Genomic DNA, 18498 nt, shown 5'->3' on the forward strand with positions numbered 1-18498 from the left:
TCTGCGATTACAGCTGTAAGTCGCTTGGGGTATGTCTCTATCAGTTTTGCACATCGAGAGACTGAAATTTTTTCCCATTCCTCCTTGCAAAACAGCTCGAGCTCAGTGAGGTTGGATGGAGAGCATTTGTGAACAGCAGTTTTCAGTTCTTTCCACAGATTCTCGATTGGATTCAGGTCTGGACTTTGACTTGGCCATTCTAACACCTGGATATGTTTATTTTTGAACCATTCCATTGTAGATTTTGCTTTATGTTTTGGATCATTGTCTTGTTGGAAGACAAATCTCCGTCCCAGTCTCAGGTCTTTTGCAGACTCCATCAGGTTTTCTTCCAGAATGGTCCTGTATTTGGCTCCATCCATCTTCCCATCAATTTTAACCATCTTCCCTGTCCCTGCTGAAGAAAAGCAGGCCCAAACCATGATGCTGCCACCACCATGTTTGACAGTGGGGATGGTGTGTTCAGGGTGTTGCTTTTACACCAAACATAACGTTTTGCATTGTTGCCAAAAAGTTCAATTTTGGTTTCATCTGACCAGAGCACCTTCTTCCACATGTTTGGTGTGTCTCCCAGGTGGCTTGTGGCAAACTTTAAACAACACTTTTTATGGATATCTTTTAGAAATGGCTTTCTTCTTGCCACTATTCCATAAAGGCCAGATTTGTGCAATATACGACTGATTGTTGTCCTATGGACAGAGTGTCCCACCTCAGCTGTAGATCTCTGCAGTTCATCCAGAGTGATCATGGGCCTCTTGGCTGCATCTCCGATCAGTCTTCTCCTTGTATGAGCTGAAAGTTTAGAAGGACGGCCAGTTCTTGGTAGATTTGTAGTGGTCTGATACTCCTTCCATTTCAATATTATCGCTTGCTCAGTGCTCCTTGGGATGTTTAAAGTTTGGGAAATCTTTTTGTATCCAAATCCGGCTTTAAACTTCTTCACAACAGTATCTCGGACCTGCCTGGTGTGTTCCTTGTTCTTCATGATGCTCTCTGCGCTTTTAATGGACCTCTGAGACTATCACAGTGCAGGTGCATTTATACGGAGACTTGATTACACACAGGTGGATTGTATTTATCATCATTAGTCATTTAGGTCAACATTGGATCATTCAGAGATCCTCACTGAACTTCCGGAGAGAGTTTGCTGCATTGAAAGTAAAGGGGCTGAATAATTTTGCACGCCCAATTTTTCAGTTTTTGATTTGTTAAAAAAGTTTGAAATATCCAATAAATGTCGTTCCACTTCATGATTGTGTCCCACTTGTTGATTCTTCACAAAAAAATACAGTTTTATATCTTTATGTTTGAAGCCTGAAATGTGGCAAAAGGTCGCAAAGTTCAAGGGGGCCGAATACTTTCGCAAGGCACTGTATATACACCTGTTCTGAAAGGCCCCAGAGTCTGCAACACCACTAAGCAAGGGGCACTACCACACAAGTGGCACTATGAAGACCAAGGAGCTCTCTAACCGGTTGTGGAAAAGTACAGATCAGAAGTACAGATCAGGGTTGGGTTATAAAAAATATCCGAAACTTTGAACATCCCACGGAGCACCATTAAATTCATTATTCAATGGAATTAATCAGAGAGGCAACAAAAAGACAAAAGATAACCCCGAAGGAGCTGCAAAGCTCCACAGTGGAAATTGGAGTATCTATCCATAGGACCACTTTAAGCCGTACACTCCACAGAGCTGGGCTTTACAGAAGAGTGTCCAGAAATAAATAAGCAATCATGTTTGGTGTTCATCAAAAGGCATGTGGGAGACTCCCCAAACATATGGAAGAAAGTACTCTGGTCAGATGAGACTAAAATGGAGCTTTTTGGAGGATAACGCTATGTGTGGCGGAAACCCAACACTTCTCATCACCCCGAGAACATCATCCTCACAGTGAAGCATGTTGGTAGCAGCATCGTGCTGTGGGGATGATTTTCATCGGCAGGGGCTGGGAAACTGGTCAATAACAGCACTTACAGTTGACAGGGGCAGCTGTAGCAGGACACAAATTTGACGAACTGACTTGTTGGAAAGGTGGCATCCGATGACACGTTGAAAGTCACTGAGCACTTCATTAAGGCCATTCTACTGCCAATGTTTGTCTATGGAGATTGCATGGCCATGTGCTCGATTTTATACAGTACACCTGTCAGCAACGAGTGTAGCTGAAATAGCTGAATCCACTAATTTGAATGAGTAGCACAAATTATATAGAAATCTTAAAATGAAGATATGATATTGATACAGTATAAAATGTAATAGCCTGTTTGTGTTACATTTAGTGCAGGTGGATAACTAACTCCCAGACCGTGTGTGTGGTGGTATACTGTATATCTGACCTGAGCGGAGGTGTTCTCCAGTTTGGTTAATCCGTTCTCCAGGCGCTCCATCTTGGACAGCAGCTCGCTCCTCTTGACGGCCAGGAGGTTCTGGTAAAGTTTGATCTGCTCCAGGAAGGTCTTCGGCGTGGTGTAGTTGTAGCGACGGTCTGACAGCAGGTAGGACTTGGACATCTCATTCACTGTCTTATGGACAAAGGCCATGAACTGGCTCAGAGAGTCCTTCACCTCGGGCTGGGGGGGAGAGAGAAAATTGTACACACAGGAATACAGTAAAAGCTAGATGAGGGGTCTACATGAGGCAACTCAGGGAATGGGCTAGGGATTGTTTTGGAAGGGGGTTGAGGGGTGTATAACGTGTCTTCCTCACCATGATGCCCTCAGTCTCGGAGAGGAAGCGAGCACTGACAGACACCAGCGCCTCCTCTGGCCACTCGTGGAACCAGTCAATGGAGGTGCAGTTGACCACCGCAGGGAACTTCCTGGCTCGCACCCTCAGAGTGGATCCCACCGGAGAGAAACACAGGATCACCTACAGGACAACACACAAGCGCACACACACTTTACCCACCTAGCATATTTGGTTCCTTGGAAGTTGTGGGAATATATGTTTTTGGTTTTACATTGGTTGTGGCAACGAAGCCATACGTTTCCTGACCGGTAAAACTAAATGCTTTTATATGCTCTGAAAACAGAAGTGAAAATCTAGCCTGATCTGGGAATGTTAATTTTTAGGTTGCAGGGAGGTTCTGAGAATGTTTTACTCTGGTTCCCTGAAAGTTTGCCTGGGAGGTTTTATTAACGCTCTGAGAACGGAAATTATTTGAAGGTAATTAAATAACATTATGCGAACATTCTCAAAATGTTTTATGGTTATTATTGAAAGTTTTCTTTAACACTCTAAGAATGGAATCTAAAGGTTATTTGGAGATTTTTAACTAACTTCCTTAAACCTTTCACTTAACGTTTCAATAATACTTTTAATACCTCATCACTACCCTATTTTGGGGAAACTTTTTTGAACTCCAAACACAGATAGGACACATGGAAATGTATTTTCTCATGCATTAATCATGCATTTCATTTATTGTGACACAGCATCAGTGATAATCCAAAATCCTGTGGTCTTCTGTTATCTATCAATGGATCTAGTGAAATCTAATTTTATTAGTCACATACACATATTTAGCAGATGTTATTGTGAGTGTAGCTAAATACTTGTGCTTCTAGCTCCAACAGTGCAGTAGTATCTAACAATTCACAACAATACACACAAATCTAAAAGTAAAATCATGGAATTAAGAAATATATAAATAATAGGATGAGCAATGTCTGAGTGGCATTGACTAAAATACAGTAGAATACAGTATATACATATAAAATTAGCAAAACAGTATGTAAACATTATTAAAGTAACTAGTGTTCCATTTAAAGTGACCGGTGATTCCATGTCTATTGTAACGACCCTGGGTTTATAAACGCGGAAATCGACTCTGCCGCTTGAGCATGCTTTTGCAGCACAGTCGATTAGTGCGCCGGACCTCGGGCTCGAAGGTCGAGGGTTCGAGACCTGCTCCCTGCTGTTTCATTACACTATGTACATAGAGCAGCAGCCTCTAACGTGCAAAAGCCGTTACAACAGGTCTAAAGAAGCATGAAATTAAGAAAATGTAGTCTATTTCAGAAGAACAGAATAGCATATGAGTTGTCCTTATATTAGGTCCTCATCTGGCTATGCCAAATGGCTGTGGGCTACACTAGTTCATTTAGCAGACAAGTGTAACGGTCATCGGTGGAAGTAGGTGAGGACCAAAGCGCAGCGTGGTACTTGTTCATGTTATTTATTTAAACTGAACACTATCAAACAAAGAAACAAAGAAGCACAACCGAAACAGCTCCGTCAGGTGCAAAACACACCAAACAGAAAATAATCCACTAATTTGAAGGGTTGTCCACATACTTTTGTATATAGTGTATTTCTTATTTCTCATGTTTTTTACATTTTTTTATAGTATTACACTGATATTGATTATTGATTCTTGGAAACCGATTTCTTAAATTAAAATCAATTGGAGCTGATTTCCTGGTGTTTTTTTACAGTCATGTATGTCCAACAATGACAATTCCACACACAGGAAAAGTTTGGGTTTTAGCTCAGATAAAAATTTGGCCCGCAGGTCGCCAGTTGGGGAACACTGTTGTAAATGTTATAGGGATATTGTTATCCACGTCAGCAGCAACAATGTTAGGATTAAACATTCATAGGTCACCAAGCGCAACAAAACTTGAGCGTGTAACTTAGCTAGAAAGATGTGTTGATATCTAGTAATTGTCTCTGGCCCCCTCCCAGTTAGGGGGAGTGATGAGTTTTACAGCCTGACTCACACAAATCGCTGGTTGAAAACAGTTTTTCGAATTTGTGGATAACTGGAACACATTCTGAGACTCACCAAAAAACAGGACCAAGCCTGGCCTGCTAAAGAGTGACAGAATCCATCCTAGCTGGAGGGGTGCTCTCATCTTATCTATCAACATAGACAAGGCTCTAACTCCTCTAGCTCCACAATGAGATAGGGTGCAGGCAGCAGGCTGTTAGCCATTACTGAAAGAGATTGTGATAATACCTCATATCTTAAAATAGGAATACTTCATGTTAGATCCTTCACTGACCATAAACCTGATGTGATTGGCCTGACTGAAACATGGCTCAAGCCTGATGAATTTACTGCGTTAAATGAGGCCTCTCCTGCTGGTTACACTAATGACCATATCCCTCTCTCATCCCGCAAAGGTGGAGGTGTTGCTAACATTTATGACAGAAAATTTAAATTTACAAGAGCTTCTAGTCATGAAATCTACGCAGCCGACTCAATCACTTTTTATAGCTACTGTTTAAAGGCCTCCTGGACCGTATACAGTGTTCCCCGCCGAGTTCCCTGAATTCTTATCGCACCTTGTAGTCATGGCATGTAATATAAAAAAGTTTGGTGACTTCAATATTCACATGGAGAAGTCCACAGACCCATTCCAAAAGGCTATCGGAGCCATCATCGACTCAGTGGGTTTTGTCCAAATGTCTCCAGACCTACGCATTGCCACAATCATACCCTGGATCTAGTTTTGTCCCGTGGAACCGATATTGTGGATCTTTAAAAAAATCCTCATTATCCTGGACCATCGGACCACCAACTTATTATGTCTGCAAGTCTTTACTGAAGACTAATTTCTTCAGTAGGTCCTATGATTGCGTGTAGTCTGGCCCAGGGGTGCGAAGGTGAATGACAAGGCACTGGAGTGACAAACCACCCTTGCTGTCTCTCCCTGGCCGGCTCCCCTCTCTCCACTGGGATTCTCTGGCCCTGACCCTATTACAGGAGCTGAGTCACTGGCTTGCTGGTGCTCTCCTATTCCGTCCCTAGGAGGGGTGCATCACATCATGCAAGCCTTTTTTTCTCTCGATATACTTAACTTCAGTGGATTGAGTCAATGATCTTCCAGTCTGGTTTTGCGCCCCCTCGGGCTCGTGTGGTGGGGGAGATTTTCGTGGGCTATACTCAGGGTAGTAAGTCGCCACTATTTATGCTGCAATAGTCTATGTGCTGGGGGGCTAGGGTCAGTCTGTCCTATCTGGTGTAATTATCCTGTCTTATCTGGTGTCCTGTGTGATCTTAAGTATGCTCCCTCTAACTCTCCCCTCCCAGAGGACCTGAGCCCTAGGACTATGCCTCAGGACTACCTGGCCTGATGACTCCTGGCTGTCCCCGTACCCAGTATATTGTGCTGCTGCTCCAGTTTCTGCTGTTCGGCCTGCGGCTATGGAATCCTGACCTGTTCACCAAACACACTACACACTACTACTCTTCTGAATGCTTGGCATTGAAAAGCCAACTGACATTTACTTCCGAGGTGCTGACCTGTTGCACCCTCTATAACCACTGTGATTATTATTTGACACTGCTGGTCATCTATTAACGTTTGAACATCTTAAAGAATGATCTGGCCTTAATGGCCATGTACTCTTATAATCTCCACCGGGCACAGCCAGAAGAGGACTGGCCACCCCTCAGAGCCTGGTTCTTCTCTAGGTTTCTTCCTAGATTCCTGCCTTTCTATGGAGTTTTTCCTAGCCACTATGCCTCTACATCTGCATTCCTTCTCTTTGGGGTTTGAGGCTGGGTTTCTGTATAAACACTTTGTGACATCTGCTGATGTAAAAATGGCTTTATAAATACATTTCATTGATTGACAATCACGCTTTAACCAAACTCGAAGAAACATATGGTTCTCAGAACGTTATGTGCTAGCTGGGTGACCCCTCTGTAATGCTGCTGAACATACAGACCAAAACCCTCAACAGCCTCCAATGACAAGCCAGACTGGCCACACCTTGAGCTGTTTGCGGACTCTGTCGATGAAGAACTTCCAGCAGTTTTCGCGTGAGTCTGGCAGGCCCACAGCCTTGACCTCGTTCCTCATGGCAACAATGATGTTCTCCACCTCATCGTCTTGGAACAGACCAGGGATCTCCCCCGACGCCAGCAGATCATTGATCAGCACCAGGAACTCCTCCTCGGCCACCTGGCTGTCGGTCATCAGGAACACCGTCCCTATGTTCTTCACCCCAGCCTTCATGTACTGGGCAGCCACGTCCAACTACCAGGAGACAGAGGGAGAGGAGGAGAGAGGAGGGCAAGGGAGATGTGTATCAGCATCTTAACAGAGGTTAACAGGTGGCCAGAGCATAGCATCACACCTTGAGGTCGGGGATGCCATAGCCTTTCCTCAGGGTGATCTGGAACACCTCCAGGTTGGCGATGCTGGCAGCGAGGCGAGACAGAGACTGCTTGCCGCTGCCGCCCACCCCGACCAGCAGGGCGTTACCGCGAGGAGACTCCAGGATACGGTTGATACGGCAGATATGGGACATTGCATCCTCAAACAGCACCTGAAGAACAAACACATATGCACGTACGCACACAAACAAACAGGGTCACAACAGGAAGGTCTAGGACTAGACTCTCTCTTCATCTCAATCAGGTTTTTAACTACTCTGGGTACTATCCAGTGATGACGCAATGCCAACACAAGGTATTTGCTTTTGTAGTGTGTCATAGTAGACTCACCAGGTTCATGACAGCGTTGATTTCGTTGTAGCTGTCCAGGCCCTCCAGTAGCAGCTTGTTCAGAACCACCCAGTCTGGAATAGGGAAGTATTTGGGCTCGCCGATGCCTTGGGCAAAGTGGCAAAAGATGTTGGGCTTCTCAAAGAGGAAACCTGCATCCATTTCCTGCAGACAGAGGAAAATACACACCAATATGGACAAGAGAAATCTACTGTTAATATTGAATAACTTTGTTCAACATTAGTTTAGATTTTTTCTCAATATCAGACAATATGTGTGTGTGTGTTAAGTCTTACCTCGAAGCACTTCTTGCAGATCTCTCCCTCAATCTTGGCAAACAGCACCATGTCCTTCTCCTCCACCAGCTTGTCTCCGTACACACGGTCACACTCATGAAGCCACAGTCTCACCAGCTCAGCAGGGGCCCTCACACACTCTGGCATGGAGAACAGAAGACCCTGGCAGCAGACAGGAAAGACACAGAGGGACCAATTGAACATCTCACACACAGGCACTAACATGATGGTGAACTCTCACCACATTTACACACACAGACAGCAAGATATCTCCTTCCTCTCCTCAGTAATCCATAACAAAGTGTCTCAAACCAACTTTATGATGTATGATCAAGATGCCCATCATATAGATGTAAGGGAGAAGGGTTTACCTGGAAGATGTTGGAGAGGTCTCTGAGGTTAAAGACGTAGTGGAACTTGACTGCCGTGGGAAGGAAGGAGGTGGAGATCCTCTGGTGGAACACTGGAGAAGAAAATATACACACAGACAGGTAAGAACATGGAAACAGGGGAAATACTGTAGGCCTATATAATGCATTGGTTTCCCCCATCTCTGACTCTAGTTCAATGTCATCAAATTAGATGGATGAGATGTTGAATTAAGTCATTACATTTTCAGTTTGACATGATGATTATCTCAGTGTTTCTAGGTAGTGTTCTTACTGATTGCGGAGGTGACCAGCGTAGAGCAGAACTTCTTGACGGCGGGGAGAAAGCCATTCATGTCCAGATGTTGGGAGAAGATGGAGTTGTAGATGCTTTGGAGTGCGTCCTGGCCTGGGAAACTCACCGCAAAGACACAGAAGTGCCTCTGAGAGAGAGAGAGAGAGAGAGAGAGAGAGAGAGAGAGAGAGAGAGAGAGAGAGAGAGAGAGAGAGAGAGAGAGAGAGAGAGAGAGAGAGAGAGAGAGAGAGAGAGAGAGAGAGAGAGAGAGAGAGAGAGAGAGAGAGAGAGAGAGAGAGAGAGAGAGAGAGAGAGAGAGAGAGAGAGAGAGAGAGAGAGAGAGAGAGAGAGAGAGAGAGAGAGAGGGAGCAGGTTTACAGTATATTACCATACATAAGGCAACTATGGGATGCAGAGGGTCAAGAGCAGTCTAAAACAGAACGACCAGAGAGGTTTCTTCTACTATGCTTATTCTCCAGCCTTGTGTGTAGCGTTAGTCTGGTGAGTACCTGCAGTCGGGGGTCGATGGTGAAGCTGCCAGCTGTAGGGTTCATACAGGCCACGTACTGGCAGTTATGGATGTCCTTCAGAGTCAGCTTGGCTCTGTCATACCTGGGACGGGAGGCAGGGAGAGGGGGATGAAAGGGAGGGAGAGAGGAGGAGAGAGGAGAGAGATAGAGGGATCAAAACAGTGATTGTAGTTATGTTGTGGTTGTGTAGTGGTTGACTAGTCAATGGCTGTGATCGTACCAGTGTCCGTGGTCCATGTGCTGGCGGATGAGTGTGTGGAGCCACAGTGAAGTACTTGTCGACCTCAGGCATGTTCATGTCGTCTATGAAGTAGATGAGACTCTTGCTGCCGGGGGGGCCGTAGTTCCGGCCTGCCTTCTTCTCCAGGGGTTTCTCCAGTATGGCCTGCAGCATGGCCGAGGTTGTGTAGAAGTTGAAGGGGACAGACTGGACCACATAATAATCAGTGCTGAGGCTGCGGAGCTTGTCTCCCATCAGGACTGACTTGCCACTGCCCGCGTTGCCCACCAACATCACAGGACACTTCCTCTCCATCAGTTTGTCCATGAAGTAGCGGATACGGATGGTCTCAGCCGTGTGAACCAGAGACGCCTGAGAGGAACAGGAGACAGAGAGTAAAGGTCAGCAGAATAACTCTCCAGAATCTGGTGCTTAACAATCCTCTTAAGCTGACTGTCACTGAAATCGGGCACTAGAGTTCCTTTAAAAAACATGTAGATGTTTACATGACTTATTTGATCGATTTCTCAATGTTTAATAAGTCAGAAGACAGCAATCCAGACTTTCCTAGGAGCATGTAAATGTTCTCTGTCAAATAAACTTGTATTTGCCTCCCTCTGGTGTTTGACTGCATCATTACATCCGATTTATTCCACTTCACTGCAACATTACATCAAAAGGGCAGCCCTTAGAAAAACATTTATCCAGCCCGGCTGCTTCATGCAACAGACATGGCAAAGGAATCGTTGAATTTGTCTCAGGCAGGCGGATCTAAATACATAACTTTCATAGCATTATGATAAAGAATGCGATCTACACACTTTCTTAAACCTAAAATAAGTAAAGATGTAATTGTGTGTGGAAGTCAAACATTTGTTTTTCATCGGAGGCAGACACATTGCATTTGCTCAGAACAACAGAATCAAGCCCTTTACATAGCCCTTCTCCCTTTGTCTGTAGGCGGTACACATGCTGTTTAAATGGCCCAAATATTAGACGTTCACAAATGTAACAAATTTTGAAGAAAGAATGAAAAGATGTTTTCATTTCAGTCACATTTTTTATATTTATTATAACCCCTCTCCTGTGAAGTCGTGACTTGCGACATACACCTAATTTCCTGAAACGAGTCACATATCATCACATTTGTATATGTTTTATTGTACTTTTATTGTGTATTAGATCATATGGGTTGAAAAGTGTTTTTTTGTTAGACATAAATAAACTATTACAGGTGAAAGCCAAAGGTCATAGCTTTCTAGAGAGGGGAAACACTACTACAGCAAATAACATATTGCCCTAATGCTAGATTGATGACTGATGCCAAAGGTCATAGCTTTCTAGGAGTGGGGGACACTACTACATCAATAACATATTGCCCTAATGCTAGATTGATGACTGAAGCCAAAGGTCATAGCTTTCTAGGGGTGGGGGACACTACTACATCAATAACATATTGATGACTGAAGCCAAAGGGCATAGTTTTCTAGAGGTGGGGGAAACACTACTACATCAATAACATATTGCCCTCTTGCTAGATTGATGACTGAAGCCAAAGGTCATAGCTTTCTAGAGGTGGGGGAAACACTACTACATCAATAACATATTGCCCTCCTGCTAGATTGATGACTGAAGCCAAAGGTCATAGCTTTCTAGAGGTGGGGGAAACACTACTACATCAATAACATATTGCCCTCTTGCTAGATTGATGACTGAAGCCAAAGGTCATAGCTTTCTAGGGAGGGGAAACACTACTACATCAATAACATATTGCCCTCTTGCTAGATTGATGACTGAAGCCAAAGGTCATAGCTTTCTAGAGGTGGGGGAAACACTACTACATCAATAACATATTGCCCTCTTGCTAGATTGATGACTGAAGCCAAAGGTTATAGCTTTCTAGAGGTGGGGGAAACACTACTACATCAATAACATATTGCCCTCTTGCTAGATTGATGACTGAAGCCAAAGCGAAACAACGCAAAATGGCTGTCAATTTATTTGAGAGAAACGTCTTACTACAACACTGTTGCGACACAGAGCACCTCCTAACAAAGACAAACTACAATGTCCTAAGAGTCTTGGAAGCTAAGAGTTAGTCCACCGTGTCCTTCATTAATTGGGTGAGTTGCTAGGCAGACAGACAGGACTCTGACCTGCAGTGGGAGGTCTGGATCCAGCTGGAACTTGGGGACTAACTCCGTCCAGGGCTGGAACTTCTTGGAGTCTCTGTCGATGTAGTAGTCAAACACAGTCCCTGCAGATGGGAACTTGATGGTCTTGAACTCATTCACCCACCACTTACTGAACTCCACACGGTAGTCTGTCAGCTACCGACCAAACACACACATACAGATAGAGAGAGAGAGAAGTTAAGTTAGTCTGAACTTAGCAGAATCTGACTGTCACTTTCCTTCACTTGTTCATGGAAAGTCTGCATTTCACAGTGAAAATATTACCCTGGCTGCCTCTGAAATTGCATGTTATTCCCTATATAGTGCACTACTTTTGACCAGGGCCCTAGAGGGATGCAGTGACCCCCTTTGGACTCGAGATTTTAGCGTTTTTAAACACCTGTAACTGCCACTATCTGCAATCTTTTTACTTTATTTTTATTTTACATAGTCCACAAGGTGGCACAGCACCCCTCTTACAGTATTTGGGGAGAACCCTGCACCCCTTGAGGATGAACGTAGCTACCTGGTCCTGGAACATGGCCCCTCCAAAGGCCCAGATGCAGGCGAACACAAAGTAGAGCTCGTAGAGTTCTTTGTTGGAGTCGGGCGGGGTGTTCTCAGGCACCAGTAGAAACTCCATGAAGTGGAGCAGGGTTTGGACCAGTGTGACCTCTGGGATAGGAGTGATTTTCTTGAAGCCGAACTTGAGCTTCTCCAGACAGGTAGGCAGGTACTTGTCAAACAGGATGAACAGGTTGGCTTTCTCCGACTGGACCTCTCGCTTCTCGATCCAGCTGGTCACCACCCTGAAGGAACACAATAACAGACAGGACAGACACATGGTCACTCAGGTCAATAAATATGTGTTGCAGGTTAGGGGTTAATTCCACAAATTAACGGATTCTAATTAAATTCTCTTTCCCTGTAAATTCCATTTAATTCAACTCAAATTCCAGGTCAGACTTTGAATTCAGAGATAATTGAATTCCTCTGAATTCCAATGTTAGGTAAATTCCAATAATTCAATTCCCAATTAAATATCATCCCTAACAATTTCCCAAATTCCAATTAGAATTCAATTCCTTCAGGCTTTTAGGCTGATCATGTCACTGTTCAGTCAGCATAGCTATACTGGAACTATAGAAATACAAATTGCAGTCCATTTCTTATACTAAATGCATTAATTCCATCAACTGGAAAATGTACAAATATTGAATTCTAATTCAAATCAATTCCAAATATTATTAATTTTACAATTCCAATTCAAACTTGAATTCCAATTCCATAACTTGAAGATTGTTGAAATTCTAATTGAATTCAACATAAATTCTCCACTTCATGAGTGAATTCAATAATTTCATTGGAATTTCAAATTAAATTGTAATTGACACCAACCCTAACGTGTCCAATTGTCCCTGTTCAAAGGTAGTGCACTATATAGGGAATAGGGTGTCATACGGGACACCACCGAGGTGTTCGATTTAATGTACACTATATGACCAAAAGTATGTGGACACCTGTTCGTCGAACATCTCATTCCAAAATCACGGACATTCATATGGAGTTGGTCCCCCCTTTGCTGCTATAACAGCCTCCACTCTTCTGGGAAGGCTTTCCACTAGATGTTGGAACATTGAAGCAGAGACTTAGCAGAGACCAGTCAAGTTCTTCCACACCAATCTCGATAAACCATTTCTTTATGGACCCGTCTTTGTGCAGGGGAGTATTGTCATGCTGAAACAGGAAAGGACCTTCCTCAAACTGTAGCCAAGGTTGGAAGCACAGAATTGTCTAGAATGTCATTGTATGCTGTAGCATTACGATTCCCCTTCACTGGAACTAAGGGGCGTGGCCCAAACCATGCAAATCAGCCCCAGATCATTATTCCTCCTCCACCAAACTTTACAGTGGGCACTATGCATTCTGGTAGGTAGTGTTCTCCTGGCATCCGCCAAACCGAAATTCATCCGTCGGACTGCCAGATGGTGAAGCATGATTCATCACCCCAGAGAATGCGTTTCCACTGCACCTGAGTCTAATGACGGTGAGCTTTACACCACTCCAGCCGACACTTGGCATTGCGCATCTTAGGCTTGTGTGTGGCTGCTCAGCCATGAAAACCCATTTCATGAAGCTCCGGACAAACAGTTCGTGCTGACGTTGCTTCCAGAGTCAGTTTGTAACTCGGCAATGAGTGTTGCAACCAAGGACAGACGATTTTAACGTGCTACGCACTTCAGCATTCCGCGGTCCCGTTCTGTGAGCTTGTGTGGCCTACCACTTCACGGCTGAGCCACTGTTGCTCCTAGACGTTTCCACTTCACAATAACAGCACTTACAGTTGACCGGGGCAGCTCTAGAAGGGCAGAAATTTGATGAACTGACTTGTTGGAAAGGTGGCATCCTATGACGGTGCCACGATGAAAGTCACTGAGCTCGTCAGTACGAGCAATTTCACTGCCAATGTTTGTCTATGGGGATGAATTGACTGTATGCTCGATTTTATATACACCTGTCAGCAACGGGTATGGCTGAAATAGCCGAATCCACCAATTTGAAAGGGTGTCCACATACTTTTGTATATATAGTGTATGTGTAGGGAGGTACTGACGGGCTCCATCCCAGGTCAGCAGAGTTGATGAAGAGGATTCCAGCCCGGGACACGGTGGCTGGAGTGGCCGTCCGCAGGTCCTTAATCTCAAACACCAGACGCATGGTGGAGTTAAGAGGGATGCGTTCGTTACTGGCCAGTGTCAACACCTACACAGACACACACACGGGGTTAGGACCATACAAACATACACACACAAGCAGTCTCTGTCTCACCTCGTTGCCAAAATCCCCAACCTGGATGTGTTCCAGATCACCCTGAGATCAAGATACACACACACAAACACACACAGACCTTGTTGTCATCCATGACAGTATTGAGGGATTCGATCCACATAGGGTCGATGTCTCCGTCCAGTACGATCCACTTGGGCCCGTCATGGCTGATGAGGGCCAAATCTCTCATCACACAGGAGAAAAGACCTGCAACCAGCGTGGCACACAACATTACACAACAACCAGACAGACTCAAAAATAGTCTTGTCACGATATCAACATTTTACAAATGATATGATACCAGGCCAAGTATCACGATACCAAGTAGTATCACGATACCACGGTGGAAAGAAATCAGTGGCCTAGCATCCTGCTCGCCCCTTCCCCCGACACTTGTTCACGTTTTATAAACGTTCTCACTGAAATGTACACTTCGACTCAATACAACACATTGAATTTAACGTCACACTGATCAGCGTATAATAGAATACTGCATAGAATGGCTGATTGCTCATATTTGCAAAGGCCAAGCTGTGATTTGGCTGGAGGAATGGGAGGAAGGAATAAACAGTACATCAGTGGAGGCTGCTGAAGGGAGGACGGCTCATAATAATGGCTGGAACGGCACAAATGGAATGGCATCAAACACCTAGAAACCGTGTTTGATACCATTCCACTGATTCTGCTTCAGACATTACCACGAGCCCGTCCTCCCCAATTAAGGTCTGTGTTTGTGTGTTTGTGTGTGTCTGCCACCAACCTCCTGTGAGATATATGCATAATGATCTGCATGTCATTGTGTCAGTAAGGGGAGAACACTGCATGAAACCTTGTTTACTCTTCAGTTAACACAGACACACACACTGTCTCTGTCTCCCACACTCTCGTAAAAACACACAACACACACTGCTCGCAACTTTTAATATGTTAGGCACCAAACAGAATTTAAGGTGCACCAGAAAGAAATAGATTTTTGATATAGTTTAGGCTTCCATTAGGCCTATATGAATCCTACCTTTTGAAGCACATCTCATGAGTAGCAGACCCTTTTCCTTTCTTCCTGTGCCCATCAAATTGACCTAAACCTACTGTCAAGTTACAAGGTTGTTAGCTAGCTAGCTAACATGACTGAACAATGTTGTTTGTTATCAAACCAATAATTAGGGACCCAGGATTAGTCTAAAACGCCCCGCGACATGGTTTGTGAACTGATATAAAATGCATACAAATCCCGATAGAAAAAAAGGCATATCTGGTAATATGGGTCACTTTGAACCGTTTAGGCTAGAGACAAGACCTCTGGTAATATGGGTCATATTGAACCGTTTAGGCTAGAGACAAGACCTCTGGTAATATGGGTCACATTGAACCGTTTAGGCTAGAGATAAGACCTCTGGTAATATGGGTCACATTGAACCGTTTAGGCTAGAGACAAGACCTCTGGTAATATGGGTCACATTGAACCGTTTAGGCTAGAGATAAGACCTCTGGTAATATGGGTCACATTGAACCGTTTAGGCTAGAGATAAGACCTCTGGTAATATGGGTCACATTGAACCGTTTAGGCTAGAGATAAGACCTCTGGTAATATGGGTCACATTGAACCGTTTAGGCTAGAGATAAGACCTCTGGTAATATGGGTCACATTGAACCGTTTAGGCTAGAGATAAGACCTCTGGTAATATGGGTCACATTGAACCGTTTAGGCTAGAGACAAGACCTCTGGTAATATGGGTCACATTGAACCGTTTAGGCTAGAGACAAGACCTCTGGTAATATGGGTCACATTGAACCGTTTAGGCTAGAGACAAGACCTCTGGTAATATGGGTCACATTGAACCGTTTAGGCTAGAGACAAGACCTCTGGTAATATGGGTCACATTGAACCGTTTAGGCTAGAGACAAGACCTCTGGTAATATGGGTCACATTGAACCGTTTAGGCTAGAGATAAGACCTCTGGTAATATGGGTCACATTGAACCGTTTAGGCTAGAGATAAGACCTCTGGTAATATTGGTCACATTGAACCGTTTAGGCTAGAGATAAGACCTCTGGTAATATGGGTCACATTGAACTGTTTGGCAAAGTGGGTGGGGTTATATCCTTCCTGTTTGGCCCTGTCCTCGCATTGAACTGTTTGGCAAAGTGGGTGGGGTTATATCCTTCCTGTTTGGCCCTGTCCTCGGATGGGGCCACAGTGTCTCCTGACCCCTCCTGTCTCAGCCTCCAGTATTTATGCTGCAGTAGTTTATGTGTCGGGGGGCTAGGGTCAGTTTGTTATATCTGGAGTACTTCTCCTGTCCTATTCGGTGTCCTGTGTGAATCTAAGTGTGCATTCTCTAATTCTCTCCTTCTCTCTTTCTTTCTATCTCTCGGAGGACCTGGGCCCTAGGACCATGCCCCAGGACTACCTGACATGATGACTCCTTGCTGTCCCCAGTCCACCTGGCCTTGCTGCTGCTCCAGTTTCAACTGACCTGAGCCCTAGGACCATGCCCCAGGACTACCTGACATGATGACTCATTGCTGTCCCCAGTCCACCTGGCCATGCTGCTGCTCCAGTTTCAACTGTTCTGCCTTACTATTATTCGACCATGCTGGTCATTTATGAACATTTGAACATCTTGGCCATGTTCTGTTATAATCTCCACCCGGCACAGCCAGAAGAGGACTGGCCACCCCACATAGCCTGGTTCCTCTCTAGGTTTCTTCCTAGGTTTTGGCCTTTCTAGGGAGTTTTTCCTAGCCACCGTGCTTCTACACCTGCATTGCTTGCTGTTTGGGGTTTTAGGCTGGGTTTCTGTACAGCACTTTGAGATATCAGCTGGTGTACAAAGGGGTGTATAAATACATTTGATTTGATTTGACAATTTGAACCGTTTAGGCTAGAGACAAGACCTCTGGTAATATGGGTCACATTGAACCATTTAGGCGAAAGACAAGACCTCTGGTAATATGGGTCACTTTGAACCATTTAGGCTAGAGACAAGACCTCTGGTAATATGGGTCACATTGAACCGTTTAGGCTAGAGACAAGACCTCTGGTAATATGGGTCACATTGAACCGATTAGGCTAGAGACGAGAGGTTTTCTTTGCTGTAAAGCTGCAAGCATGCCTGTTGCGAAGCAGTGCTACATTCTCCCACTCTGACACTCAGAGGCTGCATGACACTGAACTTGCAAAGTCTACTCAGACTGGTCTGTGCTATTGGTTATAACAGGCGATAAAATGATACAATGTATCAACATTGCTCACTTTGCATGCTGCTCCAATGTAAGATCCCACCACAAACGGACCAAGCAGCGTGGTCAGGAGGAGAGGACAAAACAGAACCCCCCCAAAAAAATGTTTTTAGGAGGGGCAGATGACGTGGGCGTCAGTGCTGAGGGGTGAGTCCGAGACCGAGGAGGAATTCTTGGACTGTTTGAGTGAGGAGTGGATGGCAGTGGAGGGACGAAAGAGTTTGGAGGGGTTGGAGTCTGGAGCAAGACAGTCGCTTTGAGGAGCGTGTGACCCTTCAGGCACCATGCTTTGCGGTTACACGGACCGTGTCTCCGGTACGCATCCACAGCCCGGTGCGCTCTGTGCCAGCTCCCCGCATTTGCCGTGCTAAAGTGGGCATTCAGCCAGGACGGATTGTGCCGGCTCAGTGCTCCTGGTCCAGAGCCTTCAGCGACGGTGGGCGGTCCAGAGCCCCCCGCGAGGGTTCCCAGTCTGGAGCCTCTGGCGACGATCTACGGTCCGGAGCCTCCGGCGACGATCTACGGTCCGGAGTCCCCGGAGACAATCCACGGTCCGGTTCCACAGAAGTGGAGGGATCAGCAAGCAGAGCGGGGTCTACATCCCGAACCGGAGCCGCCACCGAGGCTAGATGCCCACCCGGACCCTCCCCCATGGAGTCAGGTTTTGCCGGATTCCGCACCTTTGGGGGTGTACTGTCACGCCCTGACCTTAGAGAGCCTTTTTATTTCTCTATTTGGTTAAGTCGGGTGTGATTTGGGTGGGCATTCTAGTTTTTCTATGTATTTGTTGGCACCACAAACCCCGACCTATGGGTATGGTTCCCAATCAGAGGCAGCTGTCATTCGTTGTCTCTGATTGGGGATCATGTGGAACCTTGTTTTAGCATAGTTGCTGTCTAGCCCTGCAGAACTTTACATTCGGTTTTGTATTTTGTTGTTTTGTCGGAGTTCAGTATTAAAAATCATGAACACTTTCCACGCTGCACTTTGGTCTCATTCATCTAACGACGGACGTAACACACGCGTACAAATCTAACAACAGAAGACTCATCAGGGTCTGGGTCTGTATCCCGGCTCGCC

The 18498-nt window shown here is 45.1% G+C and overlaps 1 protein-coding gene across 1 annotated transcript in view; it reads right to left on the reverse strand.

The window, feature by feature from the left end:
- Positions 1-18498, reverse strand: part of LOC124040385 (dynein axonemal heavy chain 17-like) — a 79087-nt gene that overhangs the window by 34415 nt on the left and 26174 nt on the right. Inside the window, 15 exon segments of the mRNA XM_046357531.1 lie at positions 2341-2574; positions 2711-2872; positions 6727-6993; positions 7094-7285; positions 7464-7628; positions 7760-7921; positions 8131-8222; positions 8423-8570; positions 8932-9034; positions 9173-9202; positions 9204-9544; positions 11329-11502; positions 11873-12155; positions 13961-14109; positions 14255-14382. Of these exon segments, the coding sequence (XP_046213487.1) occupies positions 2341-2574; positions 2711-2872; positions 6727-6993; positions 7094-7285; positions 7464-7628; positions 7760-7921; positions 8131-8222; positions 8423-8570; positions 8932-9034; positions 9173-9202; positions 9204-9544; positions 11329-11502; positions 11873-12155; positions 13961-14109; positions 14255-14382 (2630 nt within the window).

Source organism: Oncorhynchus gorbuscha, linkage group LG07 (genome assembly GCF_021184085.1).
Source record: "Oncorhynchus gorbuscha isolate QuinsamMale2020 ecotype Even-year linkage group LG07, OgorEven_v1.0, whole genome shotgun sequence".
In the NCBI taxonomy this organism is placed as follows: domain Eukaryota; kingdom Metazoa; phylum Chordata; class Actinopteri; order Salmoniformes; family Salmonidae; genus Oncorhynchus; species Oncorhynchus gorbuscha.